The sequence below is a fragment of the Anomaloglossus baeobatrachus genome, chromosome 4 (assembly GCF_048569485.1).
Source record: "Anomaloglossus baeobatrachus isolate aAnoBae1 chromosome 4, aAnoBae1.hap1, whole genome shotgun sequence".
Taxonomy (NCBI): Eukaryota; Metazoa; Chordata; class Amphibia; order Anura; family Aromobatidae; genus Anomaloglossus; species Anomaloglossus baeobatrachus.
This window is the reverse complement of record NC_134356.1, coordinates 358,853,689-358,873,084: the sequence shown is the minus strand read 5'-3', so window position 1 is coordinate 358,873,084 and position 19,396 is coordinate 358,853,689. Positions and strand designations below refer to the sequence as shown.

Below are 19,396 nucleotides of genomic sequence, written 5' to 3'. Positions count from 1 at the left end.
CCACCTCCTTCCTTCCGCATAGCTGCCGGCGGCAGGTAAGGTGATGTTCCTCGCTCCAGCGGCTTCACACACAGCGATGTGTGCTGCCGCAGGAACGAGGAACTACATCGTACCTGTCGCGGCACCGGCATTATGGAAATGTCGGAGAATACACCGATGATACGATAACAACGCTTTTGCGCTCGTTAATCATCTCATCTAGAATTTACACACTACAATGTCGAAAGTGACGACGGATGTGCGTCACTTTCGATTTGACCCCATCGACATCGCACGTGCGATGTTGCAACATGCAAAGCCGCCCTAACAGGTGTTCTACCAGTGTCTCACTGACAGGTGTAATTGTATTGCAATATGTGTACATTGCACTACATTGCACCAGTGATCAGACTAATAATAGTTAGTCTCAAACAAGGGACCAAGTTAAAAAGTAAAAAAAAGTTTTATAAAAATTGTAAATATATATTACTCCCTACAAAATACCCCCCCCCCACAGTACTGGACATCCATATATGGTGGGTATTGCCTAGCTCAGCAGAAATTGTGTGACATATATTCGTGCCATTGTTACCCAGTTTCCTGTGTGAAAATATAAAATCTAGGGCTAAAATTAAATTTTTGCTTTATAATTGTTTAAACTTCAGTTATTTTGTCTATTAATTAAAAAGTTATTCTCTTTTTCTAAAGATGTTCTGGCGTTGTCATTAAATACGAATTCATACTATAATTATTCTATAATGAATTATGTGTATTAATGAAGAGTTCTCTGGTTTGAAAACCCATTTTCACATACTACAGTGCTATTCCAAATGAATAGAGCAGGTTTCCACTATTAACCAGTGCTTGGGGGGGGGGGGCGTTTTGATGGTACATCCACACGCAATACCATCTTCCCTGCATATTAAAGTTGATCCCATGGATCTCCACAATAACATAAGAAAAAAAATTTGTTCAAAACAAACAACCTCTTTAACTCCTTACTGACATAAGATGTACTGGTACGTAATATGCCGACTCCCCTAACTTTTTCAGCAGATGATAGCTGTGATTATTTAGCCATCATCTGCCTCTATCATCTGTGCAAGGATCAGAGCTCTGCTTGTGGCTGTTAATATGTTAAATGTCACTGTCAATCTAGGACAGCAGCATTTACAGCTCTTCTGCAAAGGGGTGTACGGTTGTAACGTTAGCGTTGCTGCGATGCAATCACGGGACAACGATGGGTTGCCATGACAGCCAGGGGGTCTACTGAAGACCCCTGTGCCTGTCATGATGGCACTCCTGTGGCTGGTGTTCTTATGAGTATTTGATAACAGAAATTGGACACATTGGGATACACAATTTAGAGCAGAGACCCTGATTCCAGTGATGTGTCACTTACTGAGCTGCTTGCTGCAGTTTTGATAAGATCACTGTTTTATCTGCTGAAGATTTTGTCTTTCTGTGTGTCAAAAATTATTTTGAAAGAATACCAAAAGAAAAAACCACGGACACAACTAACTGAAGTGTTTTCTTTTATAGGTTTTCTATTAGTAATTTATCAATATTTGTATTTAGTGATAAAATACGTGCCTTTCGTATTAATGGCTGCAGATTGTCATACTTGTCTAATCTGTGGAATCTAAGTTGATCTTTTTTTATGTTGCAGATATTTGAAAGGATTTTGTTTATATGGGCAATCCGACATCCTGCCAGTGGATATGTCCAGGGTATAAATGACCTTGTCACACCCTTCTTTGTGGTGTTTATTGGGGACTACATTGGTAAGTTACTACAAGAACATGTTGGTTATTATTCTATTCCAGAGTGATAATACTGTAGTATATTATTCAAGCCTCATTCTCATGTGACTCCTCTTAGAAAGCACCAGTTAAACCTTTTTTAAAATAATTTTTGATAATAAACAGCGAATTCACTGACCAATTGTAACAGTTTTCACACATCTGCTTGTGACCTCAGTACTAATACCGGTATAAATGATGCGTCAGTGCTGCAGCCATTGACTGATTCTGCCATCGTGTCAGGTACTAGTCCTCATCACTGGGATCCACTAAACTAATGTTGGTGTAAGATTAGAAATCCAAGTGCTGCAAAGGATTGGTTATTATATATTTATTTTAAGTTTTTTTTTGTTCTTGGTTTCCAGTCATAGGGGTTGTACCAGGACAGGTTCTGTGACTGCTCAGTATCAGGCATTGCTGGTGGTGCGGGTTCACCTGCCGCTCACTATACACTAAGCAGTGACTGAACCCGTGTCGACGCCACCCCAATGACTGGAAACCAAACTCTGTCAGGAAGAACAAAGTTAGTTTCCTCTTGGCAGCGGGGTTCTAAGTGTTGGTGCCGGGCAGGTTCAAAATGCTATTACACTGCAGATTAACTCCATATATGAGGGTTAATTGCATTTAAGTTCACATGACAGATTCGCTTTAGAAGAATTTTTTTGCAAGAATCATTATGCATTTTTAACTAATGTCTACAATACAATACAAAATGGCAGGTAGCTATCCATGAGCCTGCATTTTTAACGGGCATTTTTACGATATATCTAGCTTCTACATTTTAAAAAAAAATAAAGTATGGTTCTGAGATGGGAAGGCAGATAACTTAATAGAATTCAGGTAGACCAGGTGCGCTTCCCTTTTGGTCCTGTGCAAGACAAGATGGCATTTCTAGTACTTAACCAAAGCAGAGTGTGAAAGCAGCTGACTTGTTGCTCATTGAATAACTAAACAAGCCGCCTCCACCATCACAGCTGAGTCTTTTAGATATTGCATCCCTTAACCCCTTCACGACATTTGACATACACTTTTACGTCATGGTCAGGAAGAGGTTCTTGCAAAATTAAGAAAATGTACCTCATGGCAATCATGCAGGCACAGGATCTGTGCCCGTACGATCACCGCCAGGTGTTCAACATAGGTTATAGCTGAACTCTGGCTATCACAGCCAGGAATGGTTCTTGCACTGCCTCTGGCTGTTTAACCCCCTATCTTTCACGATCAATAGCAATCGCAGCAGTTTGGGAGCTGGGAGAGGGAGTGCGATCCCTCTCCCACCCAATCGGGACCACTGCGACGTGATCACGGGGACCTGATCATTGCTATAGCAACTGAAGATTGTGATGACGATCTCCGAGTCAGAAAACTATGCCAAGCCTGTTAGGCCATGCCAGAATACATTTCTGTCAGTGCAGTACTGAACGTTATGATGTATTGCAAGGCTTGGGCATTGCTATCTATTATACCAGAACTCAGAGTAATAAACGCAATGTCCCATATTGGGATTAAGTAAAAAAAAAATAAATCTTAAAAATATTATTTTTTTTAAATCTGAAATTAAATAACAAAATAAATGAAAAGAAATATTATACCAATAATTATGTATATATGTGTAAAACCAATTAAAGTACACACATTTGGTAACAACACAACAGCTGACAAAATAGTGGAATAAAATGCAATCAAAAAGTCATATGTAAATAAAAATGGTATAGCTGAAAAGTTTATCTTGTCCTGCAAAACTAAGCTCTGTTACCAAAAAAATAAAAAAGCTATAGCTCTCAGAATGCAGCAATGCAAAACAATTATTTCTTCTATATTAAATTGTTTTTATGGCATAAAAGCGGTAAAACATTAAAAGAAAAATAAAAGCCAAGAAAAAAGTAAGCAGTATAAATGATAAAATAAAGTTATTGTCTCACATTTATGACACGGTGAATGGCGTAAAAAAAAACAAACTTAATTTCTGTTTCTTCTTGATTCTGTCTCACAAAAAGCAGAAGAGAAAGCGATCAAAAAATATTATGTTTATAAAATACATATGAGCGTATTACCTATATGTATAATAAATCGGCACTAAACTAAGGTTATTATTGGTTGAACATTTTTTTTTTAAATTAATTATAACTTTAAAATTGGGAATCTGTTTAAAAATAGATTATAAGGTTGCAAACCGACAATTACAATACACACATATATTGCACATTTACAAAGCCTACACTCTAAAAAGTGGAGCCACATTCAAGGGTAATATACATATATTATTGTATATTACCCTTGAATATGACTACCCCTCCAATATTTATACGAATTTATGCTGCTCTTAATATAAGTGGGACGATTATCTATTTATATACTCTACTTTAAAATACCTTAAATATTCATTCTGCGGACTAAGCCTCTATTTCTGGATAATCCTATACTAAATGGGATATAGAGGACAATTTGTTCATTTCCAAAAAAAAAAAAAAAATTCTAAAACTTTTTAATTAAGATGGTAGCCGCCAGTCGGGGCTCCACTTTCTAGAGTGTAGGCTTTGTAAATGTGCAATATGTGTGTATTGTAATTGTCGGTTTGCAACCTTATAATCCTACTTTTAAACAGTAAACTAGATTTCCAATTTTAAACTTATAATAAATTTAAAAACATTTTTTCAACCTTAGTTTAGCGCCGATTTAATATACATATAGGTAATACGCTCATATGTATTTTATAAACTATTTATCAATCCAGGCATAGTGAGTGGGGATTTTGCCTTAAATCTAACTATTGGTTTATATGGGTACTAGCGCTGACCTCAATCTTTTACGGGTGTATCTTTTAAAAAAATATTGTGTGGCCCAAATTAGTACCAGTAAAAACTCCAACTCATCCCGCAAAAAAAAATCCTTCACATGACTGCAGAAAAATAAAAAAGGTTTCCAAAATTTAGAGATGCAAAAAAAAATCTTTATTTGTAAAATAAAAAAAAAAAAAAAGTTTTTTAGTATGATAGTAGCCAAACCGAAAAATAACTATATAAAACTGGTATTGCTGAAATCATACTGATCTGAGAAATAAAGCTGCTCTGTTACTTAAGGTACTGTCACACATAACGAGATCGCTAGCGAGATCGCAGCTGAGTCACCGTTTTGGTGACGCAATAGCGATCCCGTTAGCGATCTCGTTATGTGTGACACTTACCAGCGATCAGGCCCCTGCTGTGAGATCTCTAGTCGTTGCAGAATGGTCCAGGTCAATTTCTTCAAAGGCGACGTCCTGCTGGGCAGGACGCATCGCTGTGTTTGACACTGTGTGACAGGGTCACAGTAACTGCTGAGATCGTTATACAGGTCGCTACTGCGACCTGTATTGTTCCTGCATCGCTGGTAAGATCTGACTGTGTGACATCTCACCTGCGACCTCCTAGCGACTTACCTGCGATCCCTATCAGGTCGCATCGTTTTCGGGATCGCTGGTAAGTCGTTGTGTGTGACTGGGCCTTTATACTGCATGGTGAAAGGAGAAAAAATATTGTGATAAAGCCAATTCTTCAACTGCTGCTGATTTGTTTATTCTGCCTCCCAAAGATCTCAGTATGGCGTGGGTCACATTTATACTGAACTCACTACAGTTACCATCCACATGTTTGGCATTTGTTGTACTTAGAAATCCCGCTTAATTTACAGTTTTTGTGTCTCAATGAGCACCAGCTGGACACAATGTAGGGGCACTACAATGTACTGAGCACTACAAGGTCTTATATGTACTTTTTAATTCTGCAACATTCACTGCATTTTACTCCATGGATGTTTTCCACAGACAAAATTGTCTTTACATCCATAGATGAATTCCCTGAGGGGTGTAATTTACAAAATGTGGTCACTTTAGAGTGTTTCTACTGTTCTAGCACTTAGGGGCTCTGCATATGGAGTATGAAAACTATTCTAGGAATGTCTGTACTAAAAATGTATGCTTTTATTGTTAGAATTACTAAATCTGTAAATGTAATTTTTTTTCTAATGTTCTAGAAATGTTTTTCTAATTGATGTTACAGGTTCAACATGTTCTGTGTGTATTACAAACTTTATGTCTATGTGTAGGGTACCAAGCTCATGATGTTACATTGCTTTTCCTTTTTGCCATTCATTATTAATCCATTCATGCTTTGTAATTATTTTATGCTGATGATCTGCGATTTTTATTTTTTTTCCCTTTCCATTTCCTAACTGGGCATAGACCATAGACAAGCAGGAGCTAATTGCTAGTCAGTCTTACGTTGGCTTTTAGAAAACCAGCAGCTTCATGTATATATGGATGATGTAAGGCGCAGCTGTTGTTTTCAACATAAAGTTTATGTAGTATACTCCTAAACAAATTCCCAAGGACACAGCCGCTAACGGTTATGCAGGAAGGTATAGCTGCTCTTAATCGGAGATGCGGTTCCAGTCCCCAATTTCACCTTTCCCTGACTCCTGAAGATTGCACTGTGTGGAAAAGTCACGTCTAGTGTTAATGGAAAAGGGCAAGCTGCCCTTGAGTTTGGATTTGCATGGAAACACCTTTTTTTCTTTGTTTCCAATTCTTGTTTCATTGGCGGTCTATTCATTGCTAAGCAACTAATGAGAACTACTGCTGCTTACTCCCTAATCATCTCTTAAGTAGGGTAGAGGCCTACTCCTGAGAGTGCTTGCAGTTTTTGCCTTTTACTCCCTCATTTGACAGATAATGAAAATGTTCTTAATGATCCTAGAGCAGTTGGATCTCTGTTGGAAGACTTTAGAGTTGTTAATTGAAATAAGAAGTTCAGCTGAGATGTGATTAGAGAATTGATATTCCATGTTAAATAGACCATTTAATTAATGTGGTAAATAAGTTTGTCTTAACTACTTTGCCAGCAACTTGCATTGTAGGACCCAAGTGACTATTAATGCAGTAGCATCTGTGTCAAGATCATAGGTGAACACAAATACGGATTTATCTTCTCTCAAAATACAGGCGGGCTAGTGTTTTCATGGCTTAATATAGCTTAGTCTTTTTTGTTAACATGACCACTACAGTCATCCTTCCAATATCTGCAATTACAGCACAGCTGGATGCTGTTGTCCCTTTAATTTGTATTTTGCAGATATTTAACAGGATTAATGTGTGTACATTTATTGTGTTGTGTGTGTGTGTGAATATTTATACATATAATGTATATTATTTCTGTACATATAATTTGTAATATATACACACACACACACACGTTCATCATGTTAATTACGATAACTGCAAAATACAAGTTAAAGGTGCATCAATATCTATTGAGATATATATATAATCTATATATGTATGTGTATATTCAGTGTATGTATATGTGTATATATATATATATATATATATATATATATATAATGTGCGTATATATATATATATATGTGTGTGTGTGTATATTATATTAATTTTATATATAATTAATAATTTTATTCATTTATATAGCACTATTAATTCCACAACGCTTTACATACATTGGCAACACTGTCCCCATTGGGGCTCACAATCTAGAGTCCCTATCTGTATGTCTTTGGCGCGTGGGAGGAAACCAGAGACCTCTGTTGAAACCCACGCAAACACGAGGAGAACATACAAACCCCTTGCAGATGGTGTTTTTGGTGGGATTTGAGCCCAGGACCCCAGCGCTGCAAGACTGCAGTGCTAACCACTGAGCCACCGTGCCGCCCACACACATATATGTATATTATACAGTGCATTTAAAAAGTATTCTTACTCCGTAAACTTTTTCACTTTCATTCGCTTCGTTACATCCACAAACTTAATTTTATTGGGATTTTATGTGATATACCAACTCCAAGTAGCAAGTATGTGTAAATAACTAAATGATACATGGTTTTCCAAATATTTTAGAAATCTTAATCTGAAAATTGTGATGTGTATTTGTATTCAGCCAGCTGAAGTTTGATTCCCTTAAATAGAATCCAGAAGTCACCTAATTAATAAATTGAGTCCACCTGTGTGTAATTTATTCTCAGTATAACTACAGCTGTTTTATGAATGCCTGAGAGGTTATTTTGAGAACATTAGGAATCAAACAGCATCATGAAAACCAATGAACACATCAGACAGGTTAGGAATAAAGTTGTGAAGAAGAGTAAAGTAGGATTAGGTTGCAAAAGAAACCCCAAGCTCTGGTGCATCTCAGGTGCATTGTTCAATCCAGCTTTCAAAAGTGGAATCAGTATGGCACAACTGCAAACCTGCCAAGACATGGCTGTCCACTTAAACTGACATCCAAAGCAAGGAGAGGACTAATTGGAGAATAGACAAGAGCCCCATGGTCACTCTCAGGAGCTGTAAAAAACACAGTTCAAGTTGGGTATGGATTCACTTTCCAGAAGGTCAACAACCCTGAACATACTGACAGAGCTACAATTGAATGGTTTAGATCAAAGCATATTCCTGTGTTTAAATGGCCCAGTCACAGTCCATACCTAATTCCCATTGAGAATCTTTGACAAGATTTGGAATTTGCTGTTTACAGTCCCTCTCCATCCAATCTCACAGAGCTAGAGCTAGTGTGTAATATAATGTGCAAATATGCTAGAAACATACGCCAAAACACTTGGAGCAGTAACGGCGGTGAAGTGCAGTCCTGCAAAGCATTGACTCGTGGTTGAATACAAATTCACGTCACATTTTTCAAATTTAAATTTTTAAAATATTTACAAAAACCATGTATTATTTCCTTTACACTTAACAAGTGCTTGTTACTTTGGGTTGGTATATCACATAAAATCCCAATAAAATACATTTAACTTTGTGAGTATAATGTGAAAAAATGTGGAAAAGTTCATATGGTATGAATAATTTTTCATGGCACTGTATACATATCACACACACACACACACACACACACACACACACACCGAATATATATATTTGTTTATGTGTATATATATATATATATATGTGTGTATGTATATTATGTATGTATGTGTATATATATATATATATATATATATATATATATATATATATATATGTGTATATGTGTGTCTGTGTGTGTATGTATATATTCCCATTCATGAAATCTCACTGTGTGAGGGAACTAATATATTCACAATTGTATTTTGCATAATTTATTTAGTCTGCCCTGTATACTGGCTGATTGCATTTCAAGGCTTTCACGTTTTTGATGCGTAGTTTCTACATTATGATATGTAGCGTTCCTGATCTTTAATTTAAGATTACTATGAGATCATATTTTCACAATTCATATTTCTGCCTTTGAACTATTATTACATACGCCTTGCAATCTTTGACCTGTTCTGTGTAAGGCCGGTTTCACATTTGCGTCGTATTGACAGAAGCTGAATCCAGCACAGATGCAGTACAGTTCATTTATTTACAGTGGAAGCGCAACACCATGCTATTGTGTGCTTCATACACAACTGCATGTGTCCACATGGTGTCGCACTTCCACTGTAAATAAATGAACTGTACTGCATGTGTGCTGGATTCAGTTTGTCAATACGACGCAAGTGTGAAACCGGCCTAATACTGATATAGTATTTTAATGTTTTTACATTAAATTACAATATTGTGTAATACATCCATACTGTAATTTACTATACTTTGTAAGAAATTGCAAGAACGTAAAAAAAAATGTTAGGTTATGTAAGGGAATGATTTTTGTTTGCCAAAATTTAGTTGAAAATGTTAATATATGGCTAATTACATTTACAAAAAATGTTTTGAAAAAAAACCAAACAAAACAACAAATGTTTTCATGAACGCAGTATTATTTTGTATCTATGTATCAGGCTATACTACAAGTAATACCTTACCCAAGTGCAAGTAATTTCACAAACTTTATCCAAGCAATCGTTGCTTTACTGTGCACAGTCACATATTAATGGGTAAAGAGAACCTGTCAGGTGCAATATATAAATAAATATAAAAACCACAAGCAGTTCTGGGTGCATATTGCTAATCCCTGCATAAACTCCCCTGTATACACTAGCATAGATAAAGGGATCTTTAGAAAAAAAGTATTGTATTTCTAAAGATTGTTTCTTATATGCTTTTGAGGCCAGCGACTAGTCGCACGGACATTACTTCCCTTGGCTAGTCGGCCCACATAGCATGTTAGCAGTTAGCACGCTCTTGTGGGTGTGCTAACATGTTAATGAATGTGCAGCGATGCCGTACATACCTCAGTCTTGATGGTGGCCGGAGGTGGATGGATGCGCACTGGGCATGATCTGGAGTTCCTAGCACTTCCGGTCATGTGCAGTATACTTATTGGACTATTTGCAAAAAGAAAACGCCACCGCAATAGAGCAAAGCCAACGTTTCGGCCTGTGTTCGGCCTTTGCCAAGGTTTTGCGTATGATAGATAGGCGGATGGGACGACTTAAACGTCAAACAATTGTACCATATGGCGTTTACTTTTCAGAAGTAGGTTGCAGAGGCCAGGGAGGCCCAGAAGAGAGGTGGGGGAAGAGAGAGGATGCCTGGATAACACGAGGAGTGGGGACAGGGTCCCAGAGGTCTGTGTTTTTGTCAGGATTGGCTTTGCTCTATTGCGGTGGCGTTTTCTTTTTGCAAATAGTCCAATAAATAACACTTTTGCATTTATTCTTCGTATCCTATTTGAGTGCTTGGGATCTATGAAACAGTTGAGCGTTACCTTTTCCTTAAGCACCTCCCTCTTAAGGCAGTAGAGCCCAGCTTTATTCCTTCATGCGCAGTATACTTCACTGAAGCCGGGAAGCTTACACCCAGCATCAGTTTAGTGCACGAGATCATAAATCCCGGGAAGTCCAGATCATGCCCAGTGCCCTTTCATCCACCTCCAACTGGCTTTAAGTTCTGTGTCTGTGAAGACAGAATTCCCTTTATTGGGTTAGCTGTTCTCTCTAAAATTCAATGGAGGAAGAGGGACAAGCTAGAGACATTAAAAAGCATTATGCCTCGAGTTCTCCTAAAATTACCCGTATACTATTGTTTGCAATTTTTCAAGTAGTTTATCTTTTTTGTCTTTTGGCATTCATTGCTGTTTTTTTTACCAAATTCTTCAAAGGAGCACATGCAGGTTTATAAACTTTGCACAAAAAATACTTTTTATTTTTGCCTTTTCACCTTTTTTGTGTCTTTTGGGAAGAAAAATGTGGCATGATCCATTACAACATAGCTAACAGTTGCGCAAAAAATTCTGGGGTATAAAAAAATCATTCCGTAGGAGCCTGGGGGACATTTCCACCAAAATTTTGTAACTTTTTAAAAAGTCACTGCTGATGAATCAGCTGCACACATCTGGAAAACAAAAACCTTAGACTAAAGGGTACTTTACACACAACGATATCGCTAACGCTATATCGTCGTGCACATCCGGCACCATTAGCGATATCGTTGTTTGTGACTAAAAGGAGCGATGATCAACGATCGCAAAACCGTCAAAAATCGTTGATTGTTGACACGTCGCTCCTTTTCATAATATCCTTGGTGGTGCATGCCGCTGGTTGTTCGTCGTCCCAACGGCATAACACATCGCTATGTGTGACACCGCAGGAACAACGAACATCTCCTTACCTGCGTCCACCGGCAATGAGGAAGGAAGGAGGTGGGCGGCATGTTTCGGCCGTTCATCTCCGCCCCTCCTCTGCTATTCGGCGCCTGCTTAGTGACGCCGCAGTGACGCCAAAATAACCGCCCCCTTAAAGGAGAGATTGGTCGGTGTCTCCAGCGACGTCGCTAAGCAGGTATGTGCGATTGACGCTGCCATAGCGATATTGTACAAATGCAGAAATGAATCAGGCCCCTTAGAATTTGAAAAAAAATAAAATAAAAATCTTCAGCGCATACAGCCTGTGGAATTTTGCAAAACATACAACTATGGGACCAAAATACATAAAAAGAAATCAACAGAGAATTTTATTTGCTTGTAGAGCTTACCATCTGTGGTGTAACCAGTGATAAAAATACATTGCTGTATCTGAATACAGCCTTATTTGTTCAGAGAGAACAGATGCCTCTGAATGTAAACTTTTGTGCCACCGAATGTAAAGTTGAGGCTCACCACTCGTGGGTCAATTACTTCTCTGGTACAACGATGACAATCTGAATATATCATTGCTTGTGTACAAATGACAAAACCTTTGTATACTCCCTGAACAATGAACAAATAAAAACCTATTTGTAAGATTGATAACGAGTTAGTGTAACGTTAAATAGTCCTAGTATGAATATTCAGCTGGTCCCAGCTCCTGTGTGCAAGGACAATAGCTTCTGGAAACAACCTTGGCGCTAAGTATTTACAGGCTTGGTAGATAAATGCTTCGGGCTGTCTCTCTCGCCGATGTCAGATAATTTTCAATTTGTGATATTGTTTGTTTAAACTCAGACATATGGTCCTCTGTCTAATGTGTTTGCTTTAAAGCTGGGCATGATTTTTAGCTCATGAAATGAATAGATTTCAGCATTCACTTAATTATTGTTTCATTTCGACACATGATCTTATGAATGTTTTGAATTCTAAGTAGCAAATTAAATGGCTCCAGTCAGCGCATCCTCTGTTCCCATTATCTTTTCAATGAAGCTGTGAGTAACATTCTTATTTGTGGGAAAGCCGCCATGTTACTACCATTGGATAGCACTATTAGAACTTTTAACCAGTTAATTTATTGAATTTCTCATGGGATTTTTATGATTTACAATGTATTATCTTGGCTTCATAATTGTGAATATGAAATCCACTACAACCTGTAATTAATAGCAGTACTGGTAAAGTATCCATAGGACACATCCTAATTGTGTGCGCTGTCATTGCTACCTTTTGGTTATCAAACACTGTGCTTTATCGGTTTTTGGTTTATATTGAGATTTAGCCATTGTGAGTCACATGCATCAATTTGGACCCTCCGTGCATCACCTCCACATTGTCAGAGAAGAACTTCAAAGAAAAAAGAATCCAAGGCACCATATTGCAAATAAACATAACATTTTATATTTATTACATGGAATCTTTTATATGTTGTTGTTTTATGTAGATTTATGTTATAACATTACTGTAGAGTACAAATTAATGAGGCAAATATATACAGGAGAGTTGTAGGAAATATGTGTGACTTCTATCTATGCTGCTAGAAATAATTGGTAAAAAGGATGCAGGATACACAAAATTAGTTTTACGTTTCAAGGTATTCTAACCTCTTCATCAGGAAAAAAAACACCTGTGTTTATATCCTGATGAAGAAATTGGAATACCTTGAAACGCAAGAATCATTTTGTGTATCCTGCATCCTTTTTACCAATTATTTCCAGTAGAGTAGATAGAAGTCACACATATTTCCTACAACTCTGCTGCTTCATCCCTAGTATGATCTGCGCAGCTGATATATGCTAAATTTGGTGAGCACACATTTATACACAATAAATGTAGTATTTATACACAATTGTGTTATGGTATCACCCTATGGCGTTTTTCTTGTTCCTTGGTTCTCTTTGTAGGCAAATATACAGACATTTTACTTTGTGAATTCCTTCAGTACTTTTTTTGCTGCAATCTAACAGGCAACAAGCTTCCTTTAGACACATCCATAGCAGCTTTGCTGAGCTCTTATAATGCCGCGGGTCAACTAGCTTTCCCAATGTCAGACAACTTTAAAGTATAGGGATACTATTACCCTTTTACATTTTTATTCAATGTAAATCACTAAAACAAGCTCTGTAAAGTCACTGACGCAGCAGAAAATACTAAGAGATTTCAGCCCCAAATCCTTCAGAACTGGGAATACTGCTCTAGACCTCACAAGGGTTTCCTCACAAATAACCATTTATCACCTATTAATTGAATAGCTGATAAATGTCTTAACTCTAAACCCCTTCCAATTACTAAAATAAGAGTTCTGATCTGCTGTAGCACCCCCTGCAGTCTGACATGAATGGAGCAGCAGCCGTCTTGGGAGAACATACATAGATTCAATTCTGTTTCACTGTTGGAGATAGCCATGTGTTGTGCTTGGATAGCACTGCTTGTTCCATAGACACTAATGTAGACTATAAATCGCCCCTTTCAAGAAATATTTGTTCAAAGGAATGGACTAAGCTTGGGCTACACACAGGTCTTTTATATCGCTGAAATTTCGGCTTCCAGTAGCTCTTGAAAACCTATCAGTAAAATGATTTTCTAAGGTTTTGTACCCACAATGAGCTTGTGGTAAGTCCTTGATGTTGCAGAATTTTTGCATCTATTATGTAAATATTACTGTGGGTTTTTTTTTTCATTGCGTTTTTATTCCTCTTTTATGCTGTTTTGTTTTTTTTTCTGTTTAGTGTCATTCTTTAAATATAGCTGCTTTGTTTTTGAATCTTTCTAGTATTTCACTTTGACAAAACTTTATTGACATTCTTAGGTGCGGATTAAATACAGTTTTTGTTGCGTTTCCACTGCGGAAACAAACTAAAAACCTCATGTTTTTTTACTTGTGGATTTTTTGCATCTCATGAAGGTCTAGAGGGAAAATCTGCACATAAAATTCAGCATACCCCCATGAGAAATCGGCATGCTGCAGATTTGAAAGACTCACCGCAGGTAAGTTTATGCAGCATAATCAAGAAACACAGAGGGCAGGAGTTTCTAAGATTCCCATCCATTTTGCGGGAACTGTAAAGGCCCAGTCACACTAAACAACTTCCCAGCGATCCCAACAACGATACAACCTGATAGGGATCGCTGGTAAGTTGCTAGGAGGTCGCTGGTGAGATGTCACACTAAGCGACGCTCCAGCGATCCCACCAGCAACCTGACCTGGCAGGGATCGTGGGAGCGTCGCTACATGGGTTGCTGGTGAGCTGTCACACAGGCAGATATCACCAGCAACCAGTGACCAGCCCCCAGCGCCGCGTGGAAGCATGCTACTCTTGGTAAATATCGGGTAACCAACCCGATATTTACCTTGGTTACCAGCGCACACCGCTTAGCGCTGGCTCCCTGCACACCTAGCCACAGTACACATCGGGTTAATTACCCGATGTGTACTCTGCTACGTGTGCAGGCAGCAGGAGCCGGCTTCTGCGGACGCTTGTAACCACGGTAAACATCGGGTAACCAAGAAGCCCTTACCTTGGTTACCCGATATTTACCTTCGTTACCAGCGTCAGCCGCTCTCACACTGCCAGTGTTGGGCCTACCTGTCTCCACTGTTGGGAGCATCATCCGGAAGTGGAAGGCTTATGGAACTACTGTTAGCCTTCCACGGCCTGGACAGCCTTTGAAAGTTTCCACCCGTGCCGAGGCCAGGCTTGTCCGAAGAGTCAAGGCTAACCCAAGGACAACAAGGAAGGAGCTCCGGGAAGATCTCATGGCAGTGGGGACATTGGTTTCAGTCAATACCATAAGTAACGTACTCCACCCCAATGGTCTCCGTTCCAGACGAGCCCGTAAGGTACCTTTACTTTCAAAGCGTCATGTCAAGGCTTGTCTACAGTTTGCTCATGATCACTTGGAGGACTCTGAGACAGACTGGTTAAAGGTTCTCTGGTCTGATGAGACCAAGATCGAGATCTTTGGTGCCAACCACACACGTGACGTTTGGAGACTGGATGGCACTGCATACGACCCCAAGAATACCATCCCTACAGTCAAGCATGGTGGTGGCAGCATCATGCTGTGAGGCTGTTTCTCAGCCAAGGGGCCTGGCCATCTGGTCCGCATCCATGGGAAGATGGATAGCACTGCCTACCTGGAGATTTTGGCCAAGAACCTCCGTTCCTCCATCAAGGATCTTAAGATGGGTCGTCATTTCATCTTCCAACAAGACAACGACCCAAAGCACACAGCCAAGAAAACCAAGGCCTGGTTCAAGAGGGAAAAAATCAAGGTCTTGCAGTGGCCTAGTCAGTCTCCTGACCTTAACCCAATTGAAAACTTGTGGAAGGAGCTCAAGATTAAAGTCTACATGAGACACCCAAAGAACCTAGATAACTTGGAGAAGATCTGCATGGAGGAGTGGGCCAAGATAACTCCAGAGACCTGTGCCGGCCTGATCAGGTCTTATAAAAGACGATTATTAGCTGTAATTGCAAACAAGGGTTATTCCACAAAATATTAAACCTAGGGGTTGAATAATAATTGACCCACACTTTTATGTTGAAAATTTATTAAAAGTTAACTGAGAAACATAACTTGTTGGTTTGTAAGATTTATGCATCTGTTAATAATAAATCCAGCTCTTGTTTGAAGTTTGCAGGCTCTAACTTATTTGCATCTTATCAAACCTGCTAAATCTGCAGAGGGTTGAATACTACTTGTAGGCACTGTATTTTCCCTCCTTCAGTTTTTTTGCAGTACGCAAAAAAACGGAAGGCACATGGATGACGAACAGAATTGAAACGGATGCCACACGGATGCATCCGTGAAAAATACGGACCGTTTTTTTGCGGACCGCAAAAACAGATCGGTCGTGTGTATGTAGCCTTATTCTGATCTGCCGTTTATAAACAGCAGGCAGAAATAAGTGAATAGCGCCCCCCAGAAAATCTCCTGGGTTTCAGGGGGTAGCTGAGACCCTGGAGATCATGATTCAGGACGGTTTTTCCGGTCCCCGCTCACATGATCACCGGTATACACTGTATACCGATGATCACGTTGCAGTAAATGACAACGCCGGTTAAAAAAATATTTATCTCCCATCTGGCATGAACAAACATATCAGATGGGAGATAAATCTCCTCCCTGGTCCCCTGGTGTCGCCAAAGTATCCCCCCCCGACCCCCTTCCAGAAATCCAACATGGCCGCGCGCACAGCAGAGTGCCGGCCGCATTCACCCTACTCCTCTGATTTGTCACATGTGCCATGACACATGCGACAGAAAACTCCTCCCCAGGCCCTGCCAGGTCACCCCCTATAACCCCACCGGTGTTCCCCGGTGTCCCACGGTACCTGTGCAGCGTTGATCCCCCGTGGCTCCCTCCTTCACAATTAGACGCTGCCGCATGCACAGAACGGCTGTCAGCTCAGCTTCCTGTGTTCAGACACAGTGAGTGGCGGTAACCATGCATCTGTAAGCTACTACAATACCGTGCTCATGAGGTAAGGAACTTAGTTGATCAGGAGAGCTATACTACATTTCCAAATGGTGGTATTTGATTTTACAGTTGCCCTGCTGAATGACTACCAAGAGTCTGTTATACGCCACAAGAAAACATGTCTAAATAGCGAGCTCTATTGTTTAGTATTCATTCAGCTGGATAACTGGACTTAAAGGGGTATTCCATCTCCAAGATCCTACCCCCAATATATAGTAGGTGGAATAGTAATAATATCAGCAAATACCAATATTTGGAAATGTAGAATAGTTCTCCTGATTAGGCATGCCCTTACCTCATAAGCAGGGGATTGCAGCTTTGGTAGCAACAGTTACGACATGGACTCTGCCGCTTTTGACCCGGGGAGAATGGGTGCAGATTCATTGCACCCACACTCCTCACATGGAGGATCTGCACTCCTAGAAAATGGGGGATATGTTCCCTGAGCGTGTCCCCCCATATTCTAGATGGTCCAGAGTCGTCGTGGGACCCCCTTATTTTTTTTTCCTTACAATAAATTGGTGAAAGAGGAAATGTTTTGGGGAGTATTTTTTCAAAAAAATTTTTTTTGTGAATTTTTTTTGTTAGTACTGACCGTTTGTGATGTCGGGTATCTGATAGACGCCATGACATCACAAACTGCTGGGCTTGATGTCAGGTGACCTTACAGCTAGTATCAACCCCATTTATTACCCAGTTTGCCACCGCACCAGGGCACGGGATGAGCTGGGGTGAAGCGCCAGGATTGGCACATCTAGTGGATGCGCCACTTCTGGGGCGCCTGCGGCCTGTTATTTTTAGGCTGTGAAGGGCCAATAACTATGGACCTTCCCACCCTGAGAATACCAGACTACAGCTGTCCGCTTTACCTTGGCTGGTGATCCAATTTGGGGGGACCCTACTTTTTTTTGTAATTATTATTTATGAAATAATTATAAAAAAAGAGCCTGGGGTGACCTCCACATTGGATCACCAACCACGGTAAAGCTGCCAGCTGTGGTTTTCAGGCTACAGCCGTCTGCTTTACCCTAGCTGGCTATCAAAAAATGGGGGGACCCCACGTCATTTTTTTTTTTTTAACTATTTTCTTAAATAAAAAAAATTAATGGGCTTTCCTGTATTTTGATTGCCAGCCAAAGCAGATGGGGGTGGCAACCCGTAGCTGTCTGCTTTATCTGTGTTGAGAATCAAAAATACCGCTGAGCGCTACGTCATTTTTTTTAATGATTTATTTTTACAGTACTGTGATGTCAGGCAATCAAAATACAGGGAAGCCCATTTTTTTTTAACAAATAATTAAAAGAAATATATAGGTTCCCGCTGCATTTTTTTGTATTGCTAGCTAAGGGTAATCCAAGCAGCTACTGGCTGCTAATCCCCACTGCTTGGTTTTACCTTCACTGGCAATGGAAAATCCAGGGAAGCATTTTTTTTTTTGTCAAAAAACTACAAAAAAATGACGTGAGCTTCACCATATTTTTGTATGCTAGCCAGGTACAGCAGGCAGGTACGGCTGACCCGAACCCCCAGCTGCCTATTTGTACCCGGTTGGGAGCTAAAAATAAAGGGAAGCCCTTTTTTTTAATTATTTCATGAATTTTATGAAATAATAAAAAAAAAACCGCTGTGGGCTTTGCCGCATTTTTGTGTCCAGCCAGGTACAACTAGGCAGCTGGGGATTGGAATCCGCAGCACAGGTTAGCCTGAGCTTTCTGGGCCCCTCTACTGAGAATTGCAGTCCGCAGCCGCCCCAGAAAATGACGCTTTTATAGAAGTGCCATCATCTGGCGCTGTATCCAACTCCTCCTGCAGCCGGGTGGCTTGCTGGGTAATAATGAGTTAAAACTAGCTTTGTTTTACTAGCTAGTATTAAGCCAGAGATTCTTAATGTCAGGCAAGTTTGACCCGTCCATTACGAATCTCCAATAAAGGGTTAAAAAAAAAAGACACCACACAGAGAAAAAATACTTTAATAGAAATAAATACACAGACACATTAGAGACTCCATGTTTATTACTCACTCTCATCCCTACTTCATCACCCTTATCTCCTCACTATCCAACAATCCAAAAAAGCTCTTTGACACCTTTCACTCCCTCCTCAGTGCCAAAGCACAGACCCCTATCACAGACCTTCATGCTGATGACCTGGCCTCGTATTTCACAAAGAAAATAAAAAACATTCGCCGAGAGATCAGCTCCCAGCCACCAAGCCTTGTGAATGCCATCCCTCGCCACATCCCATCCAGCTCACTTTCCACATTTGACCCAGTCACAGAGGAGGAAGTCTCCAGGCTCCTCTCTTCTTCTCGTTCTACCACTTGCCCTACTGATCCCTTTCCCTCACACCTACTCCAGTCTCTCTCTCCGGTTGTCACCACTCACCTAACTAAAATCTTCAATCTCTCTCTCTCTTCGGGTATCTTCCCCTGCTCCCTCAAACACTCTATCATTACTCCATTATTAAAAAAAACCTTCTGTTGATCCGTCCTGCACAAGCAACTACAGACCAGTCTCCAATCTCCCCTTCATCTCCAAACTCTTG

General features: G+C 39.8%; 1 protein-coding gene across 2 annotated transcripts in view; it reads left to right on the top strand.

Moving 5' to 3' along the window:
- Positions 1-19,396, top strand: part of TBC1D22A (TBC1 domain family member 22A) — an 811,105-nt gene that overhangs the window by 226,752 nt on the left and 564,957 nt on the right. For both annotated transcript variants that reach the window (XM_075342553.1, XM_075342552.1), the window contains exon 8: positions 1,649-1,763. In XM_075342553.1, coding sequence (XP_075198668.1) covers positions 1,649-1,763 — 115 coding nt within the window. The remainder of the gene's footprint in view (positions 1-1,648; positions 1,764-19,396) is intronic.